Here is an 18,840-nt window from a genome sequence, read left to right on the forward strand (position 1 = left end):
ATTTTTTTTTATATTATTATATATTGTTTAGCATTTGCTTACCCTATACAGTGACCCAAAGGTCACTCAGGACTGGGAGGAGAACGGTCCGTGTAACGTTACGTTTTGTTAATTTGTTTTCCATTTTCAAACGGAATAAAGGAAATGGAGAAAACGGCTGTTTTTCCGTTTTTCTTTTGCTCACGAGAAAACGAAAAAACGAGATTTTGGCTGAATTTTCGTTTTTTGGTTTAGGGTAGGAAAACGGATAAACGACTTTAAAATTCATTTTACACATGTAGGCGGTGCTGAAACGCCCACTTTCCTCTAATTTGTTAACCAAATCTGCGCTCGTGACGTCACCCTCAAAATAAAAGCCTTACACGCAGGCTTTTAATTATTATTATTTAATTATATATTAACTAACTTTACATATTCTATCATTTGAACCACACACAGTTAGCAGGCTTACATTCATTGCGGATGTATAAATGAAATAAAAACGTATATCAGCAGTATTCTTAGACATTTGTCATTAAAATAAGGTCATAGTTCACTGCCAAGCTTCTTGCTGCTGTGCACCTGATGCTGAGCAAAGCTATTTCCGAGCAGCACCTGGTTTACATGATTGTTTCAGAGCTATTGTAGGCCTAAATAATAGCCTACTCTGTATAAAATAATAATTTATTATTATTATTATTATTATTATTATTACTATTATTATTAGGCCTATTATTATTAGTATTGTTATTATTATTATTTACTTAGTTATTCAATGGTTGTAAGAACACATTGGACCCTGCATGGGGCTATAATAAATGGTACCATTTGTTTCTATTGTATTTTCTCCTATTTTAATTTAATATATTCCTTTAGCCTATTGTAAATATTTATTTGATAATTAATACTTTTTTATTGCAACGTCAAAGTAGGCCTGTCTTATTATTATTATTTTTGTTATTATTTTGTCGTTGTTGTTGTTATTATTATTGTAGCAGGGACATAGCCACAGGTGTGGCAGAGTGTGCTGGTGCCACCCAAAGTGGCATCTTGCACCTGAAAATAGATGCCTTCGCGCTCAAGCGCGCGCAAAAAACTTGCACAGGCAAAAGTAATGATGAATGTGTTGAAGGAAAAAACAAACATTCTAATTATTTGTTAATAAAACAGTGCAACATTATTCTCAGTCAGTGTAGGCTGAAAAAATTAAGATCGCCAGCATTTCAAGGGTGGTTTTATTTTTAGTTCATTGTTGTGACGAACTATATTTCACTAAGGCTGCATGAGACTGCGCATCTTGCTTATTTTCTCTATTTTACATACAGAACATATCATACAGTCCAGGTTCTACCGTTCTAGTGAGTGTGGGGCATTGCTTTACGGTGGTAAAGTGGATTATTTCTTGGCAAATTCATAATGATTCACTTTGTTTAGTAATAAATTTCATAGTTGTAAAATAACTACATTTCAAGAATATGTTAACACTTTCAACTATTTAGGATTATTTATTGCATCAAAAGTAACTTCAAAGTAACATTAAATGTACGTATAAACTGCATAATTTGTGTGTGTAAACACCAAAGATGCAAAAAGCTTATTTAGACCAGAATAGGCCTACTAAATGCAACGGTCAATGTATGTAAACTTATGACCTAAAATGTCTTAAATGACTAAATTTAAGTCTTTTTAAGTTTTTAAATAATTTAAGTTTAACATAAATGATTTAAACTTTAAACTTCAAATTAACAGAGTATGGCAAATAAATTGTTTATTAAATGGAGGTCAGGTGTCTATCTTAATTATAATTATTAAATATTATGACACTATAATTCAGTGGTGTATTGGAGAGTATGCACCTTTTAATTAATTAATTTTAAATAAGTGGTTTATCCTAAATAAAATGCAATGGGATCGGTGTGCAATGAATAGTTTGAAAACCCCTGGTTCAGACTAGACGAGCTAGCTGTCTGTGCGCTGCGCTAATAACTTGGCATTTGCTCTTTTCGGTGCTGCCAGATGCATTTATAGTGCATAAAAAATAAAAAAGGTAATTCGGTAAAGTGCGCGATGCGCGCAGAAATAAGCGCACTATATGCGCATGTCGAATTAAGTTCTCTTTTTCTTTAATCAAGACTTTTCCATTCGAGGAATTACAGTTATTAATAGCTTAGTCCTTATAAACGATCAGTTTATAAAATACACAATTTACGGATCAAGCCTAGTGCAAACAAATATGGATATAAAATATAATACAGAAAAAACACAGAAATAAATAAAATAAAAATAGATTAATAAAAATAAAAAGATTGATAACATAAAAAATATTAATAAAAATTAAAATAGATTAGATCTCTCTCACAAACACACACTTTAGTATTAAAAGTTGATCAAATTTTTTAATGTAAACATTTTAAGACAATTTTGAGAAACTTTTTTTAATCCAGTTCATGATGGCTTGCATGTCTACAACTCATAAGTATACATCACTATATATAAGAAATTGAGTACTAGTTTTAATCAGCTCATTTGTGGCTGTTGTTTCTTGCTCGGACTTACCGGATTTCTTTTTGTTAATTACTTTCATATAAAGAAACTGTTGAAGAGAAGTTATTTTGTTTCTGTTCATAGTTTTATTTATTTTAAACAGGACATTTTTATTGCTATGGTAATTGCTTTGTTAATTTGTTAAAAGTGTCCAAACGCAGAGAAAAACTATATATAATAAGTCATGACTCATGACTAAGAGTAAGTGGCAAAAAAGAAAAAAAAAAAAGACTTTTATTTTGGCGTGACTTGTGACGTCATAAGCCTGCGCCGCTCTCACGCTGTGATTCAACTGGAGAAAGGTTTGTTTTGAAGCGTTTACCCTTATATAAAGCGATTGATTAAAGTTTCAGTGTTTTCATTCAGTGCTAAATTATGTACCTGTTGACAATATTATTTTAACCCTTATACAAAGTAGTACTATTTACTAAAACTTACAGTAATGAGGTCCATTTTTTAAATAAAGATAGGATAAACTTTTTGTTCCAGAGAGGAAATTTGTCTTGTGCAAAAAAAAAGCTATAAACAGACAATAAGATAAATAAAACAAACAAAACAATTAAGAAGATACTTGAATAAAGTAAAAGTTTGTAATAAGTGTTTTAATGAAAGTTTAATTGATTGAATAGCACAATGTCATTCCATTATAAATATACATCACTATATATAAGAAATTGAGTACTAGTTTTAATCAGCTGATCAGTGGCTATTGTTTCTTCTTGATCAGACTTTTCTGATTTCTGTTTGTTAATGATAGAGGTAAAGTTGGTTTTATATTCGCACATTCGTTCATTTACAAGTCTCTACATTGTTTACCATGTTACTTTGAATATTTGATCGGAATTAGTATGCAAGTGTGACTTGAAAACAACATTAACACTGTTTATTTAACTGTGAACAATGTTGTACTTTGGTAGTCATTTGTTGCTAATATGATTTCGCTATTTAGAGTTTGCAAATAATACTTTCATGAAATTATATTATTAAGGGGAAAGTCTGAATGTGTGAACATAAAACCAACTTTACCTCTATTTGTTAATGACTCTCATATAAAGAAACTGTTGAAGCAAGTGTTGAAGAGAAGTTATTTTGTTTCTGTTCATTGTTTTATTTATTTTAAACAGGACATTTTTATTGTTTTGTTCATTTTAAACAGGATAAAGTGTCCAAACACAGATAAAAACTCCTGCTGAAGCGACTGATCTCCACACTGTTATAAAGATGGTGTTTATTAAAGAGGAGAGTGAAGATGTGAAGATTGAAGAAACATTCACAGTCAAACAGGAAGATCTGCAAGAACAAACAGGTTAATTTTTTATTCTCAAAGATCAACTCAGTCATTTGATCCTCATTCAGATATTTTAATAATAAGAATAATAAATTAAATCCATCTTGCAGCCCTGAGTGTGCTGCCTAGTTCTCCTAAACGCACATAAGCACTCATTGAAAGACAGAAATGAGTTTCTTTTTTGTTGCTTGTTCTCGTGTCTTTTGTCATTATTTTATGTACTATTAGTCTCCAATTTTCTTTACTTTCTTAAGGTTGTTGCTTTTATTGTTCTCCTACTGTTTGTAAGGTGTCCTTGAGCATTAAAAACGTCACTGGGCACTAATGCCGTTTTAAAATTATTATTAAACAAATGCTTATATTATGGTACAAGGAGCTGACAGGTACTTGCGTCCAGCGGTGGCCAAAGCTAGAAAATGGGACATATTGCGGTTCCAAAACTGCAGTGGGCTCTCACTCCTGGCAATGGGTGGCTCACTTAGATATGCATTTACCTATAAAGATTAATGCAAAATAATATTTCCTTTAACATAAGCATTTAGATTTAATTAAACACTTTAAAACACCTTACACTCACAGCCAGCATTAATATCAGCTTAAATAATTTTAATCTTGTCATATTGATCATTGTTGACAAAAACTAAAGTATGTTTTGACCTCTATATATTAGGAGTTAAATAAAATAGAATTTCTTATTTTGCTGTTCATTTATTTTTAAATAAGGGGATACAGTAATTTACCTGCTGTCCTATGGGAGATATTTATTATTATTTGATAGAAATCGCTTTAGAGCCTCAATAGAGGGAATCACGTCTGAAGCAGTTGCCGTGTGTGCACTTATTTCTCTCGCAAGCTCTTCGAACGGAGCAAGCAATGTTGTTGTGTTTTCAATTAGCCCCCATTGATGCGCGCTGAAGGATGCGGGAAGCTCAAATTCTGTCCCATATGCACGAAGTGCTCGCTTCTGTGCTAACAAGCTTGACATCATGTAAAACATACTGTTCCAACGTGTCGGAGTGTCTTGTTGCAGCATATTTTTCGACAGTTCCAGCTCTGTCTGTATCTCTCCAATTCGGGACATTGCAAGATGAGAATATTTAAAGTGCCCTACTATTTTTCTCCCTATAGCCATACAGTCGGAAATGCTTCGCTGGCTCAGAACTCCTTCCTGTACGGCTAACTGGAGAGTGTGAGCCATGCATCCAAGACTTTTCAAACCACAGTCTTTGATGGCTTTAACCATACTGCGGCCGTTATCTCGCAGCACAACATGTACCACATCTTTAGTTATGTTCCAGCCAGCGAGCATGCTTTCGAGTTGCCTCACTATAGCAGCGCCTGTGTGAGACCCGGGGCATTCTCGTGCGTGCAGTATAGCCCTCTTCATCTCAAAGTTTTCATCAATCCACTGAGCTGTAAGACTTAACATACTCACTGGACTTACATCTGAGCTCCATATGTCGGTTGTAAAACTTATATCAGTCACATTTTTTGCCAAAAGCGTGTGAATGTGAGCTGACACTTCATTGTACAAAGCCGGGACAGCAACAGCAGCGAAGTGCCGCCGGCTAGGGAGGGAGTAGCGCGGCTCAATAAATTCAATAAGACGACGAAATCCAAAATCTTCCACAACGCTGAAAGGTTGGTCGTCGATTGCAATCATTTCCATGACTCTGCCTGTGATAGCGTTTGCTTTTGCACTGTCCTTGCCAAATTTCTTTATATTGTCAAGTGTTTGTTGCGTTGGATTCTCTGTTGTGGTTAAACTTGGTGCTTTTTTGGCAGCGAGTTTAGTCTGATAGTCTTTATAGATTTCGAGATGACGACACTTCAGATGGATTATCACATTTGTAGTATTGAAATTTTTTTTCCTACTCCCCCCTCGCAGTAGCTCACATTTGAAGCAGTTGCAGATTGCAATTCTGGGGTCCTCTTTTTTAACGGTGAAAAACTCCCACACTGCTGACATGTTGTCTTCCTTCTTGTGTACTGTGAGTGTGAAGCGCGTGCTTGATTTGTGCTACGTCACAGATGCGACGCTCAAAACCCAGTGGCGGCAGTAAGTTTGTTTAGCCTATGTAAAGAATACGCATTTTATCGGCGTAAAAATATCGACATAATTTTAATAATAGCATAACGATAATCTTAAAAATAGCGTTTATCGGCCGATTACGATATGGCCGCCGATATATCGTGCATCCCTAGTGAAAAAACGTTTACCTTGGATTATTTTGTATCTGCCATTTTTATCCAACACATTTGACTCCCAAACTAAATGTACATTTTTATGTATGAGTACAGCAACTCCCCTACTTTTGGTATTAAAGTTAGAATGATATATTTGTGCTCCTCTATTGAGTTTAGAATAGTCTTTTTTCAACAGATGCGTCTCCTGTGAATATACAATATCGGACTTTTACTTATTAAGATGTGCGAACACCTTGTTTCGTTACACGGGGTGATTTAACCCACGTACATTCCAACTGGTAAATTTTGTCTTTACTCCACCCATTTTATGGAGGGCTGTCGAAAACATTTATCAGTAGCATCTAAAAGGAATCTGTGGGTTTTGTATGTAGGGGGATGTGTGGGGGAGAATGGAAAAAAAAGAGAAAAAAGAAAAAAAAAGGGAGGTGATCACACAAATACTTAAAAACACGAAACAACACAATATTAAAACCTTGCATGTAAACTTGCACACACTTCCAGCTACTCCCACTCTTAACTAGCTTACCATGTGGGATCTCACATATAAAACAAAACCATTTAAACAGCTCTTGATGTTTTACTACGAAGCTACACCATTATTGACAAAATATACTTGAGAGCTAGAAATAACAACGAACATGTGCTATATACACATGACATATGCATATACTAAGGTACAGTATATGTCAAAAGCGTCAGTGCAGTATCAGACTGCACCCGTGAGAACAGCACAGCAATCGTTAACAGATTCATTCATGTCAAGCAGTGCGTGAAGGGCTGGTGAGGGGTCCGTGTATCTTTTGGTCCCTCATTTATGTTATAAAAATTTATTTTTTTGTGATAACGGGATTTCGTTGAGACATATTTTCCTCACCCATGCATACATTTTGTTGCTTGTTAGTTTGATTAGTGTTTATTTCAAATGATATAAATCTGTTTGTATTAAACTTGTAGTAATGATGCTTATAATTGGTGTGTGCGACTAAATTTTGGTTGATGCGCCTACATTTTTTAAATTAGGAGCACTGGTGCTACCAAGCAAAAAGGTTAATTTTGAGCCCTGGTCGGCTTTACACATTTTAGAAAACTATTTTGTTGTAATTATGAATGATTACGAATAAAAACAGGCCATTTACAGCTTTCAAGTCTGTCTTATCAATATGACCAATATGACTTATGATCAATTATGTAAGAAACTCTGAAAACTGGACTGACAGTTTCAATTTACAATAAATTCTATGTTAAGCGACTTTGGCACATTTTACATTGTAAAAGCACTAGATAAATAAAGATGAATTGAATTGAATCTGCTGAAATGTGTACACCATTATTGGACCGAACAAAATATGTTCTGATTTATTTTGCATTTAATGTGCATCAAAATTACAGTGTGTGTAGCCAATGTTTCCGGTGTCTTTTCACTTTTCAGCTTTTGATGAAGATTTTTAAAGACTTAATGAAAATGAATGTTTTTTTTTAATATATATATATATGTGTGTATATTTCAGAACTAATTGAAGAGAATAAGTGGAGTAAAGAGGAGGAACATCATGTCAAAATTGAGGAAAAAACTCATTTACAGACAGATAGTATTTTAAAAAGGAAAGACAAGAATTGTTTCATCTGCACTCAGTGTGGAAAAAGTTTGTCATGCAAAAACAAACTTAAGATTCACATGATGATCCACACTGGAGAGAAACCATTCACATGCACTCAGTGTGGGAAGAGTTTCAGCCAATTATCATCCCTTAATCTACACATGAGGATCCATACTGGAGAGAAACCATACACATGCACTCAGTGTGGGAAGAGTTACAGCCAATTATCATCCCTTAATCTACACATGAGGATCCACACTGGAGAGAAACCATTCACATGCACTCAGTGTGGAAAGAGTTTCAGCCTATCATCAAACCTTAATAAACACATGAAGATCCACACTGGAGAGAAACCATTCACATGCCCTCAGTGTGGAAAGAGTTTCAGCCAATCATCACACCTTAATAAACACATGAGGATCCACACAGGAGAGAAACCATTCACATGCCCTCAGTGTGGAAAGAGTTTCAGCCAATCATCACACCTTAATAAACACATGAGGATCCACACTGGAGAGAAACCATACACATGCCCTCAGTGTGGGAAGAGTTTCAGCCAATCATCATACCTTAATAAACACATGAGGATCCACACTGAAGAGAAACCATTCACAAGCAATCAGTGTGGTAAGAATTTTTACTGCTCATCACACCTTAGTAAACTAGGGTTGGGCATGTAAGCTATTATGCAGATCCGATACGCATCCCGATACAAAGAATACGATCCGATATATTAGCGATATATTTGTGACATTGCGATGCAACACGATACGATTTACACCCATATCACAATACAATGCGATAATTCAGCACTAACTTATTAGATCAAGTTTATGAGATGATGTAAGAAAGGATCCTGTGCCATTGAATGAGTTTGATTACTTATTAACCAAGCAAAACCACGACTTTTTTTACAAACTGGCTTTTCTCAGAGCCAGAGAGTCAGTTTACAGTAGAGGGCCATTTTAGAACCTATAGCACATATTATTTAAGTATTTTCAAAATAAACAGAATGTATAAGTGCAATATATATTATAAATGTATATATTTGCACTCTTTCAACATAAAGGTTTAGCATTGCACAACAAGAATTGTGATTTAACTTTTCAACTATGAAAACAAGTTTTACAAAGATATATTGTTCCACTGAATGTTAAAACCTTAAGGTCGTGAACTAGCAGTGTTATGCTGCTTTGAAACATCATGGTCACTGTAAACAACAGGCTAATAAAAATATAAATAAATAAAAATTAACAGGAGGTGTTTAAAACCTTCGTTCTCCGTGACACTAGGCTGAATATCTTTGCAGATGAACAATGCAATAGCATTCGTTATTGGCGTAGAGCTAGCAGAACTGTTGCGCATGGAGAAAACTTTCAATGCTTTTCTCACCACTTTTGGAGCTGGTAGCTACAGTTGAAGCAGAGCAGGAAGCCAGGGATGCAGGAACACTGGAAGATGCTTCCACAACAACACCGAGGCGCCGCTTCAAGTGAGATATCAGATTAGTCGTACTGCCCGTGTATTTTACAGATGCGCGGCACATTTTGCAAATTGCATCTGTCCTGTCAAGTCGTCCATCCTTTTTGCAGAATCCATAATGTTGCCATACTTTAGATTTATAACTCAGTGAGGAATAAAATGTTTGTTTTGCTTCTCGCGCTTTCTGAGGGCGCACCACTAGCTTCATCCGCACACCTGATACACTGAGTTGTAGTGTAAGTGTACACATCCGCAAGTCCGTTGCTAATGCATACTTTATGTAGGTCGATTAAATTATGCGCCAAAAACTGGTTGACAACACTGGTAATAAATAAAAAATACATTCTATATTAAAAATATAAGTTGTATCTTGGAAAAACCGATGCATCTCGCAAAAACCGATGCATCTCGATTTGCTTCCAAAATTTCATTCATCCTCTGCTGCTCTACTGATGCACTCGCATCGTGCACGCGCATGACCGCGTATCGATACATATCGGTTAATCTTCCCATCCCTATAGTAAACACATACGGATCCACACTGGAGAGAAACCATTCACATGCACTCAGTGTGGGAAGAGTTTCAGCCAATCATCATCCCGTAATTTACACTTGAGGATCCACACTGGAGAGAAACCAAACAACAGAATTTTGCATGCTTAAACTCTAGTGTGACTGCAGCTTCGGTGTGGGATGAGTTTCAGCAACTCCTCAGACCTTAATAAACACATGAAGACCCACTCTGGATAGAAACCATTCACATGCACTCAGTGTGAAAAGAGTTTTAACCGATCAGCAAACCTTAATAAACACATTAAGATCTGCACTGGTGTTAAAGTGGATATGTGTTTGAGTGTGAGAAGACTTTTCTTACAGCTCCAAAATTGAAACTGCACCAGACGATTTACACTGTGACAAGAGGTTTAATCGGTTAACACATCTGAAAACAGAAGAGGATTCACACTGGAGAAACCGTACAGATCTGATCCATGTCAACAGAGTTTCGCTCTATCGGTGCAGCTTAAGAAACACATGGACAAGAAGTTGCACACATGATATGAATGCAGCAAAACATTTTCCCATGTGCACAGGATTTTTCATGTCTGAATAATGTTTAAATAGGCTGAGCGACGGTATATTGTTTTCCAACACTCCTACACTGGGGTTGTTGGTGGGGTTGTAAATGTGTCGTGTTTCTCTCACTCTCCACACTATCCAGTGTATTCATGTAGCTAATGTTGTTTTGGATGATGTTCTCTGTCTTGACTCCCTGAATGAGAAACATCACTGGGAAGACACCACGCACATCAAATAAGGTGAAGCTCCAGGACAGTTAGTTTGCAGTATACCAGGGCCTCAAGTTTAGAAAGCACATTCAATTGTCCTGTGTTGTATTTTTTATTAGTAAAGATTATTTACTTTTAGGTTCTAGTTTACTACGGTAGGGATGGTATACAGTTTAACCCAAAGAATGACCAGTCTGTCAGATGAAGAAGAGCCGGAGTCAGAGATTCAAATAAATAAGTTTACTGAAGATAGTTTGCAGTTTCATCAGCAGAAGCCAGCTTCAACACTCGCAATGAGTTCACAAGTCCAGAAAAGGTATGATCCAGGTAAACATTTCTCATTGGTTGCATTAAAAAAAAAATTATTGTGTGCGTCAATGAAGTATTGTATCTAGCTCCAGATAAGGATGACCTCAATGCAGGCGTTAAGAAAGAATTGTATCGAACTCTAGATATGGATGGCGACATGGTTCCTGGGGGTTAGGTTGACCCTAAGTTATTAGGAGCTGATCTCCGACCTGTGAAAAGCTAAACCAGGTTCACAATAGACACAAGAGACCACCTGTGTTAAAAACTCAAGGATGTTTCTTGTACGCTTAGCTGTGTTATCAAACTGGTTCAAGACTGTTTCCATCAACAGTCTGCTACAATATCCTTACAATATCTCCACACAAAAGTAATTACTTTAATAAGAATTACAATCAAAACAGGTAAATTATTGTAGACAACATCAGTGTAACAGGGTGGAATATCCCTTTATGGCTATTGGCTGGTGTAACACTAACTTGTTGAGCCTATGAGATCCGGGTTGACCATTACTGTAGTTTCTATTGGCTGGGTCATGCTAAGTCATCAAACCTATCAGATCCTGTTTAGGAAGTATAAAAGTTGAGCGCATTTGGTAACTCGGTATGTGTCATCGGTGTTGCCGTCTTTTTTTCTGAAGGGTAAACCCTTCCGGTTGAAAGTAACGGTAAGTGCGGAAGTTGAGTTTGTGTACACTTCAGTATATTTGGGTAGTAACTGTACTATACGTGTTGCCAAGATTGACTGGTTTGGTCCTCAGCTGCTCTGCACCAGATACTGTTCTTTCGGCGTGCTTTCTGCCTGCTCTGGTTCCCGGCGCTTTGATGTGTGCTTTGTGCGTTGGTGGCGTCCGATTTAGTGGTTACCAATAACTTCCGATGTTTGCAGAGTGAGGCCATGTTCTAACATCTGTACGGTATGTATGGCAGAGCATTTGTTTGTTTTGATTGAGTTTTTTTATTGTAAATCGTGGCTTTGTGACAACAGGTGACTGTGCACAAGGGTTTCTATAATGACTGGTGACCAAGTCTGACAACTGCGGTGGTAGCGCTGCTGTTTTGCCGGAGCTTTATTTTGTGATTTTTGTTTCTTTTGTATATTATGATTATTATAGTTTTTGTTTGAATTGTTATATTCGTATTGTGATTTTTGTTTTTGTTATGCATTCGAGTTATTTTTGCTAATTTTCCCTTTCTGTTCAGGTCTATTCTAAATTGTTACTTTTTGGTTGTGATTTTCATATTTTTCTTTAATAGTTTCTATTTGTTTTGTAACTGTCTTCTGTGTATTTTCTTTGAAACCTATTTGGTTATAGGGGGGTGGGGGAGACCCAGCTTGGGTGCATTGTATTAGTGTGTGTGTATATATACACCGAGTGCTGTGCTAAACAGATCTTGCTGTGTAAAATAAGTTTGCTGTGTTTTCATAGGGGCTGTGTGTGTGCGTGTGTGTTTGTATTGGTGTTGTGGACACTTGCAAACTTCCGCTGGTACCCCACTCTATTGTTTTGGATTATTGTTGTCTTTTTTGTTGTTGTTTTGTAATAGGCTCATGTTAAAAAGAATTTTTAATTATTTTAACTTTTGTATTTCAATAAAGTGCTTTTTTTCTGATTTTAAGTCTCCATGCTCACCCTACTTTGGCTACGAACCTATAGGTGCCTGTTAAATATAATAATGATTATTATTATTCCCGGCTTAACCGGGTGACGTTGTCGTTTAAGGTGTTTAATTAAATTTCTTGTCCCCCCGCCACATTTGGACAACTAGAACAGGTGATTTTCTTCTCCTCTGGGACAGAGGGAGAGAGAGATCTCCATGACCTATGACCTGGTTTGTGTGTGTCTCCTGAAAACAAATTTTAAAAAGACAGGCAAAAAGAGAAACAAGGACACTGAACATTCTTACATTAAGAAGCGTGAATTTATACATTAGTTAAATCAATTCAAAGTTCTATAATTAATAATTAAATTTAATAAAAGTAATTAAATATTTATATTTAATAAAACGTGATGAGAAACAGGATGTTGAGAAAAAGGATTAACGTTAATTTGTTGAGATGAATTTGAAGGTAGAACTGCAACTCCTTCAGTCCCGTTTTTGACCGAAGCATATTAATCTGCTCCAGGTCAACCAGTGAGGTCACTAAAGAAAGTGGAAGTAATGACTCGTGCTCCCTACTTAGGTTACAGAGTTTCTTCGCCCTTTCTTGGACATGCTGGAACCTAAAAATTCCAGTCCCCAAGCTAAGGGCTCTTCCACCTTCTACTCACAATGGGCTTCGTCCTTGTATTCATCAAGCTATTCAGTTTTGAAGACGGTTCGTCAGTGAAAATATACGAAAAACAAAACAGCGGACCAAACACCAGAATATGAACACAAATGCGCAAGCCCTAATGGTCATCCAGAAGTAAACAACACATACTTTCATCGATACATCCTCTGATGCATTTACAACTTGCTCCAAATCTAAATCCAAACATCCAGGCTAATTCTAAGACTCAAGAGTTCCTCTGATCAGACACAAAAGGTCATCCACTTGACCTAAGCCACACAGGATTCAAATTCATGACCTGCAAAAACATCTTTATCTTCACCAGTCTTAAAACATTCATCAGCGTGTTCTGTAACTTCAACTTAGAATAATGAAACATTTTTATATTACAATAGTCCAATTCAGCACCATTACCATGTTTAATTATCACCTTGCTGAACTCCATATCAGTCAAGTCCACTTAAAGTAAATTTTCATTCAAATAATGATGTGATTGTAGTGATGCAACACATTTCTGTGTATTATCAATAGGAAGTGTGCAAGCACTCTTGTCTGGGCTATAATGAGCCAAATTCACCTTCACAGTTAACAAACTAATATCAGATCCACTCTCTGAAAGCCGGGCTAAATGAATAAACACTGTTATTGCACTCCTGACATTATTATGCAAGAAGAGGGATTGTGAATCGATTTCTTTTGTTCCCACTTTTTAAGGGTTTACAGTTTTTTTTTTACAATGGCTTTGATACTTTTTTTCAATACATTTAAAAAGTTTCCCAAACTCTTAACATGGTTAGCACAACATCCGTTTTTGTGGGCTATACAAATAACACATTTCTTGCATCCAGTATGCATCCAGTTAACGGCAATTTAAACAAACAGAAATTTAAATACAACAGAAATCTAAATAAATTCAATTAGAAACAGTTTAAATTCAAACAGTACAGTGAGCCATTTACACTGTCTAATTACTTTTAGACTGTCATGGAGTTGGAGGCCAATCAAGTCCCACATGAAATTATCTATGTTGACGAGGCTGGCTTCAACTTGGTGAAATTGCGTCGTAGGAGAAACATAATAGGCCAAAGGGCCACTGTTACCAGGCCAGGCCAGAGAAGAAGTCGGGCAAATGCAGAAGACCAGGCAGAATAGAAAATTACTTAGTTTTTTTATGATAATTGCGGCGCTTTTTCTGTTTGTATATCTTGCAGTGATGTCCTTTTGCATATAAAGTCTGTACTGCAGCAATTCTGTGTCTGTATTTTTTCACATACAGTAAACTGTGAATTTTTTTAAAGCTACCCTGGGATGGTCGTAAATTTTTTATATTCAATTTCTGCAGGATAAAAAAACTAAATGCATGAATTTACTGTACTAAACCCATAACACAAAAATTTAGAGAGGCTTTAAATATAAGGGCAGACCTGACACATCAAATAATGCAGTTTCTGTAAACTGATGATAGTGTTTTTATTGTCAATGTGTTCTGATTGACTACATGTTTCTGTTGGAAGAGAACATGTGTTTGTGTTTTGAACAATTATTTCATTTTGAAACATGTTTACAGTGTTTTGTTAGACATGGTGTAGTGTGTTTGTTGATTATTGTATTTTGAAAAGAAGTTTAGAGGTTTAGTTTACAATGTTTGATTTTGAGCATGAAATTAACTGTTTTGCCAATTGTGTGTTTTGGGTGTGTTGGTGCTTTAATAGTTTAGCAAACTTATTAAATATATTTAAAAAACTGTCATAGACATTGTAAAAAACTAACACAATTTTAGTCTAATTCTACAATGATCAAACATAAGTAATTTAAACTCAAGCATCTTTTAACAGAAATAAGACTAAACCTCATAATTATCTTCTCAACTTGTTGTTTGTACCATATTACTTTACTCTAACTAAACCATTCAACATAACAGAAGCAGACAATATGATCTTGTATAAAATTCATTTGATTCTTACTGTCTGGTCAATTAGAAATGCTCACAGGTTAGCTATTTGCTCAAATGGTTGATTTGTGAAAATCTTTTATATTTGTCATTTGACAGTAAAACCTGTTTGAAAGCATTACCAATTGAACAAGAATCTTAATATTGACTTGAGTTGACTTGACTACTTCAAAATGCTGTTAAAGCTCACGCTGCGTTTCTGTTTCCTAAAATGTTCATTTTCGCTGCAGCAGTATAAATACTTCTTACTGAATTCGTACATCAGCTATTTAACCATCAGATTCAAACACTTTCATTCAACTTTATCTCTCTGTTCTACACAACATCCAAACAATTATGTTCCTCTGCACTTGAGGACACACACACACATAGACAGAGTGATTTACTGCAGAATTTGCCTTTACACAAATGACTTCAACTCAATTTTCTGCTTATTTTTCCTATGCTAGAGTGAGGATGCTTTCTGGAATATTGTGGTTAGTGACTTAGCCAATGTCACTGTTTAAATGCCATCAAGTCATTCAGATAGCAAATAATTAACTGTAATTAACCTTTGAACTCAGTCAATTTAGACATGGATTTGTAACCTAATGGCAGTCTTCAATTTCACAGTAATAAGCTAATAAAACTTTTTTTTTAAAATTATTATTATTCCAGAGAGTAATCTGAATCAGGAAGTCATCATTAACCATTGAAAACAGAGCCGGATAACCCATCCATTTAAATCTTATGTCATGGTCTGCATCATCTTTTCATCACTCAGCATTACTGACTTCTGTAATGTTTGATATTTTGCTCATACAATCAGTAATGATAATATAGCTGCAAGCAGCAATTAAGGGGCCAATCACTTTTGGCCAAAAGGTGGCGCTGCTCCAGAGGTTTTTGAGCACTTTCTGGGAGTCCAAAGACATGCGCTATAAGTGAATAAGGTAAGCTAAATTGTCTGTTGTGTATATGTGTGGATGAGAGTATATGGATGTTTCCCAGTACTGGGTTGCAGTTGGAGGAAAATGTAAAGAAGTTAGTTTGCCTCAGCAACTGGCTGAAAGATGAGAAAGCTCAGTAGATTTGAAAGGTTACGTGGAAACAAAAAGACCAGTTTCAATGCACCATGTTACAGTAGTTAGGCTTGCTTGGGCAACTGGATTAAAGAATGGAGGTAAAGGTAAAAGATTGTTCTTTTGGTTTGTGATTTTTTTTAACAGATGACTCCAATTGTGTGATAAAAATGTGGTAGGCCACTGTTATGATTTGACTACATTTATTGCTTACTGTTCAATTGAATACTGTAAATTGTACATCCTGGTTAAGAGGAATGCCAGAGGAAGCGGTGGGACATGGCAAAAACTAATATTACGGTGTGTAGAATGTTTCAGCTTGATTTAAACCACAATTATTTGGCTGTTTTAATAAACAGACATAATATGAAAATTATGTATCTGTGTCCTATTTTTTATCTTTTGGTATGCATTTCAGAAAAAAAATGGTTACGATTCAGGTGTAGTTGCAAATAGTGAATAATCCTGATTAATCCACTGAAAATTCTGATTAAAAATTTTAATCATTTGACAGCCCTATGCAAAAGACGATTGTTTGGTATAATTTAAGTTTTTTGATAGTAACTACATCAAATAAATGATGTATTTTGTGTCAATGTGTACATGTTATTATATGTGTTGGTTCTTGAAGTAGGCTATTTTTACCTTTTGTGCTGTGAAGTGCAAAAAGAAAAATAACAGTAGCTATAGCCTTGACCTATTTTAGGTGGGCTTTAGTCCTCTATATTTCTAATTACCTGATTGCTCCTCGGGCTCCTTGCCTCATATATAAAGCTTCCTCCAGCAAAAAAAGCAACTCTTTAAATGTCACGAACATTTAGCTATTTTTATGTCAAAATGAACTGTCAATATAAAACACATTACAGTGCATGTGGCATTGACTATATGATTTGCACGGAAAGGATTAAACATATTGAAAGAACACTGACAGAGATAAAAACACCATGTGTTGTCTTGTTTTTAAAGAAAAAGTTCTTATATTATGCTTTAGATTGTAAAATATGTGAATTACTTTGTAGGTTTAAAAAAATAAATTAATGCCATTTAACTATAAAAGTGGTTGTTTATTTTATATATATATATATATATATATATATATATATATATATATATATATATATATATATGAATATATGAATATATGAATTTCCTAAGGGAAACTGGATTGGAAAAAAGAATATAGAATAAAGTAAAAATAGTACAAAAGGGGGTAGTAACACAACAAACAGGATGCCAGCTGCCGTTAAAACCTAAAGAAAAAGATGCGCACAGCACAGACGCGGACGTCGACGCGTTTTATGTGGTGAGCCAATAGGAGGGCGCGATGGTGGCTTTGAACGATCCTGGTAAAGGTATAAATGTTTAAAGTTGTGGTTGGCGTTGGAGTTTAGATCGTCGTTGGACTTGAGGAGAAGAAGAAAGTACAACATCGGCAACATTAGGAGACCTTAGTGCGGTATGTTTTTATACTATAAGTCTTGTTTCGGTGGTGGCAAAATGTTGTGTAAAGTATATTTGAAATAGCAATGTTTGAGACCTTGTTGTGAACGTGTAATTAATGGATGTTGCCGTGTTCCTTGCTGTTCCTTCCTGTTTTGCAAGATATATGTAGCTAAGTGAAATTTTAAACCGCTGGTTTATCCAGCCGTTGTATAGGAGCGGCGTACTGTGTAAAATGGCGTGTAGTTGTATAGTACAGAATTATTTGCAATGGTGCATGTTGTAGTTTAGCTGAAGAAGCCAGAAGTAGAGGGTTGCGTACATGATGTGTCTGAAGTGCTACAAGGAAAATCGAGCAATGTGTGTTATTTTACGGCCTTGCTGCAGGAGGCCAACCACAACAGCAGAGTCGTTGAGTTTGACGTGCAAAAGCACAACAGTTTTCAGTGTGCTGCAAGAGACTGGTGAGTAGCTTTTAAAGGATCATTCAGTAAAACAGAAAATTGTAGTTAAGTTTTTATTTATTTATTTATTATTGTTTAATTACTCTTAAGTGGTTCTAAATTTTTATTATATATTTTTTTCTGTTAAATAGAAAATAATATTTAAAATGTTAGAACCATATAGCCATTTACTTTCGTAGTTGGAGGAAAAAAAAGTGAATAGTTACTTTCTGCTAAATGTTTATTTATTTTTTTTCATTTGCTTAAGTCAAATAGGTTTGTGCCAAGGGGATAAGTAACCGTTGACAATGTGTAGTTTTTCGTGTTTTAGGGCAATTGTTTTCAGGTTTGTTTTTTGTGGATTTATGTACAATTGTTTTGTTTTTTGTAATTTTTGCATTTAGTAAAAAATTGCATGATCATTTTAATTTTTATTGTTTTAGTGGTACATAAAAGTCTGTAAGAACAGAAAAGATGCATTGTCTCTCGGTGTGTAAACAACATTTGAAGTGCAGTAAAAAAGTGTTACAATATAGTTGTAATTGAAAAAGTGTTGTTCAATGTCATAATTTTAAAAGGAACATTTATAGTTTTGTAAAAAAAAATAATAATCTTGTGGCATAGGAAAGTTGAATATTTGTAACCATTAATCCATCTGTTATAAATATGTTTGGAGCTTCATTTGGATGGGGAAAAAGGAAAGGCAATTAACAATGTTTTTTGTCTTTTTAAATGTTGCCAAGATTGTCACATGGTCATTTGTTGTTCTATATTAAAGTGCTAGTTCTTATAGAGGAAAGAGGTTACACAGTGCATTTTCAGCAATAACAATAACTGAAGATGTTGCGTTTTCTGCAGCTCACCAGTCAAGTTGTCTTTTTTTTTTAATGTTTTATTTATACATTGTGAAACATTACAAAAATTTACAAAGACATAAACATGTAACAATAAGCAAATACACTGAAGAGTATTTTGAGCAA

At 35.2% G+C, this 18,840-nt stretch overlaps 1 protein-coding gene across 3 annotated transcripts in view; it reads left to right on the plus strand.

The window, feature by feature from the left end:
- Positions 1-2,774: 2,774 nt before the first annotated feature.
- LOC137491263 (uncharacterized) overlaps positions 2,775-18,840 on the plus strand; it is a 105,376-nt gene continuing 89,310 nt past the window's right edge. The window contains exons 1-4 of one of the 3 annotated variants that reach the window (XM_073947782.1): positions 2,775-2,825; positions 3,680-3,829; positions 7,528-8,244; positions 9,621-12,310. In XM_073947782.1, the coding sequence (XP_073803883.1) occupies positions 3,745-3,829; positions 7,528-8,244; positions 9,621-9,715 (897 nt within the window). In that variant the 5' untranslated portion in view covers positions 2,775-2,825; positions 3,680-3,744 and the 3' untranslated portion in view covers positions 9,716-12,310. Of the gene's footprint in view, positions 2,826-3,679; positions 3,830-7,527; positions 9,426-9,620; positions 12,311-18,840 lie in introns of those variants that run through there. The other 2 variants (XM_068220429.2, XM_073947779.1) reach the window with 2 other exon arrangements.

The sequence above is a fragment of the Danio rerio genome, chromosome 4 (genome assembly GCF_049306965.1).
Source record: "Danio rerio strain Tuebingen ecotype United States chromosome 4, GRCz12tu, whole genome shotgun sequence".
NCBI classification, from domain to species: domain Eukaryota; kingdom Metazoa; phylum Chordata; class Actinopteri; order Cypriniformes; family Danionidae; genus Danio; species Danio rerio.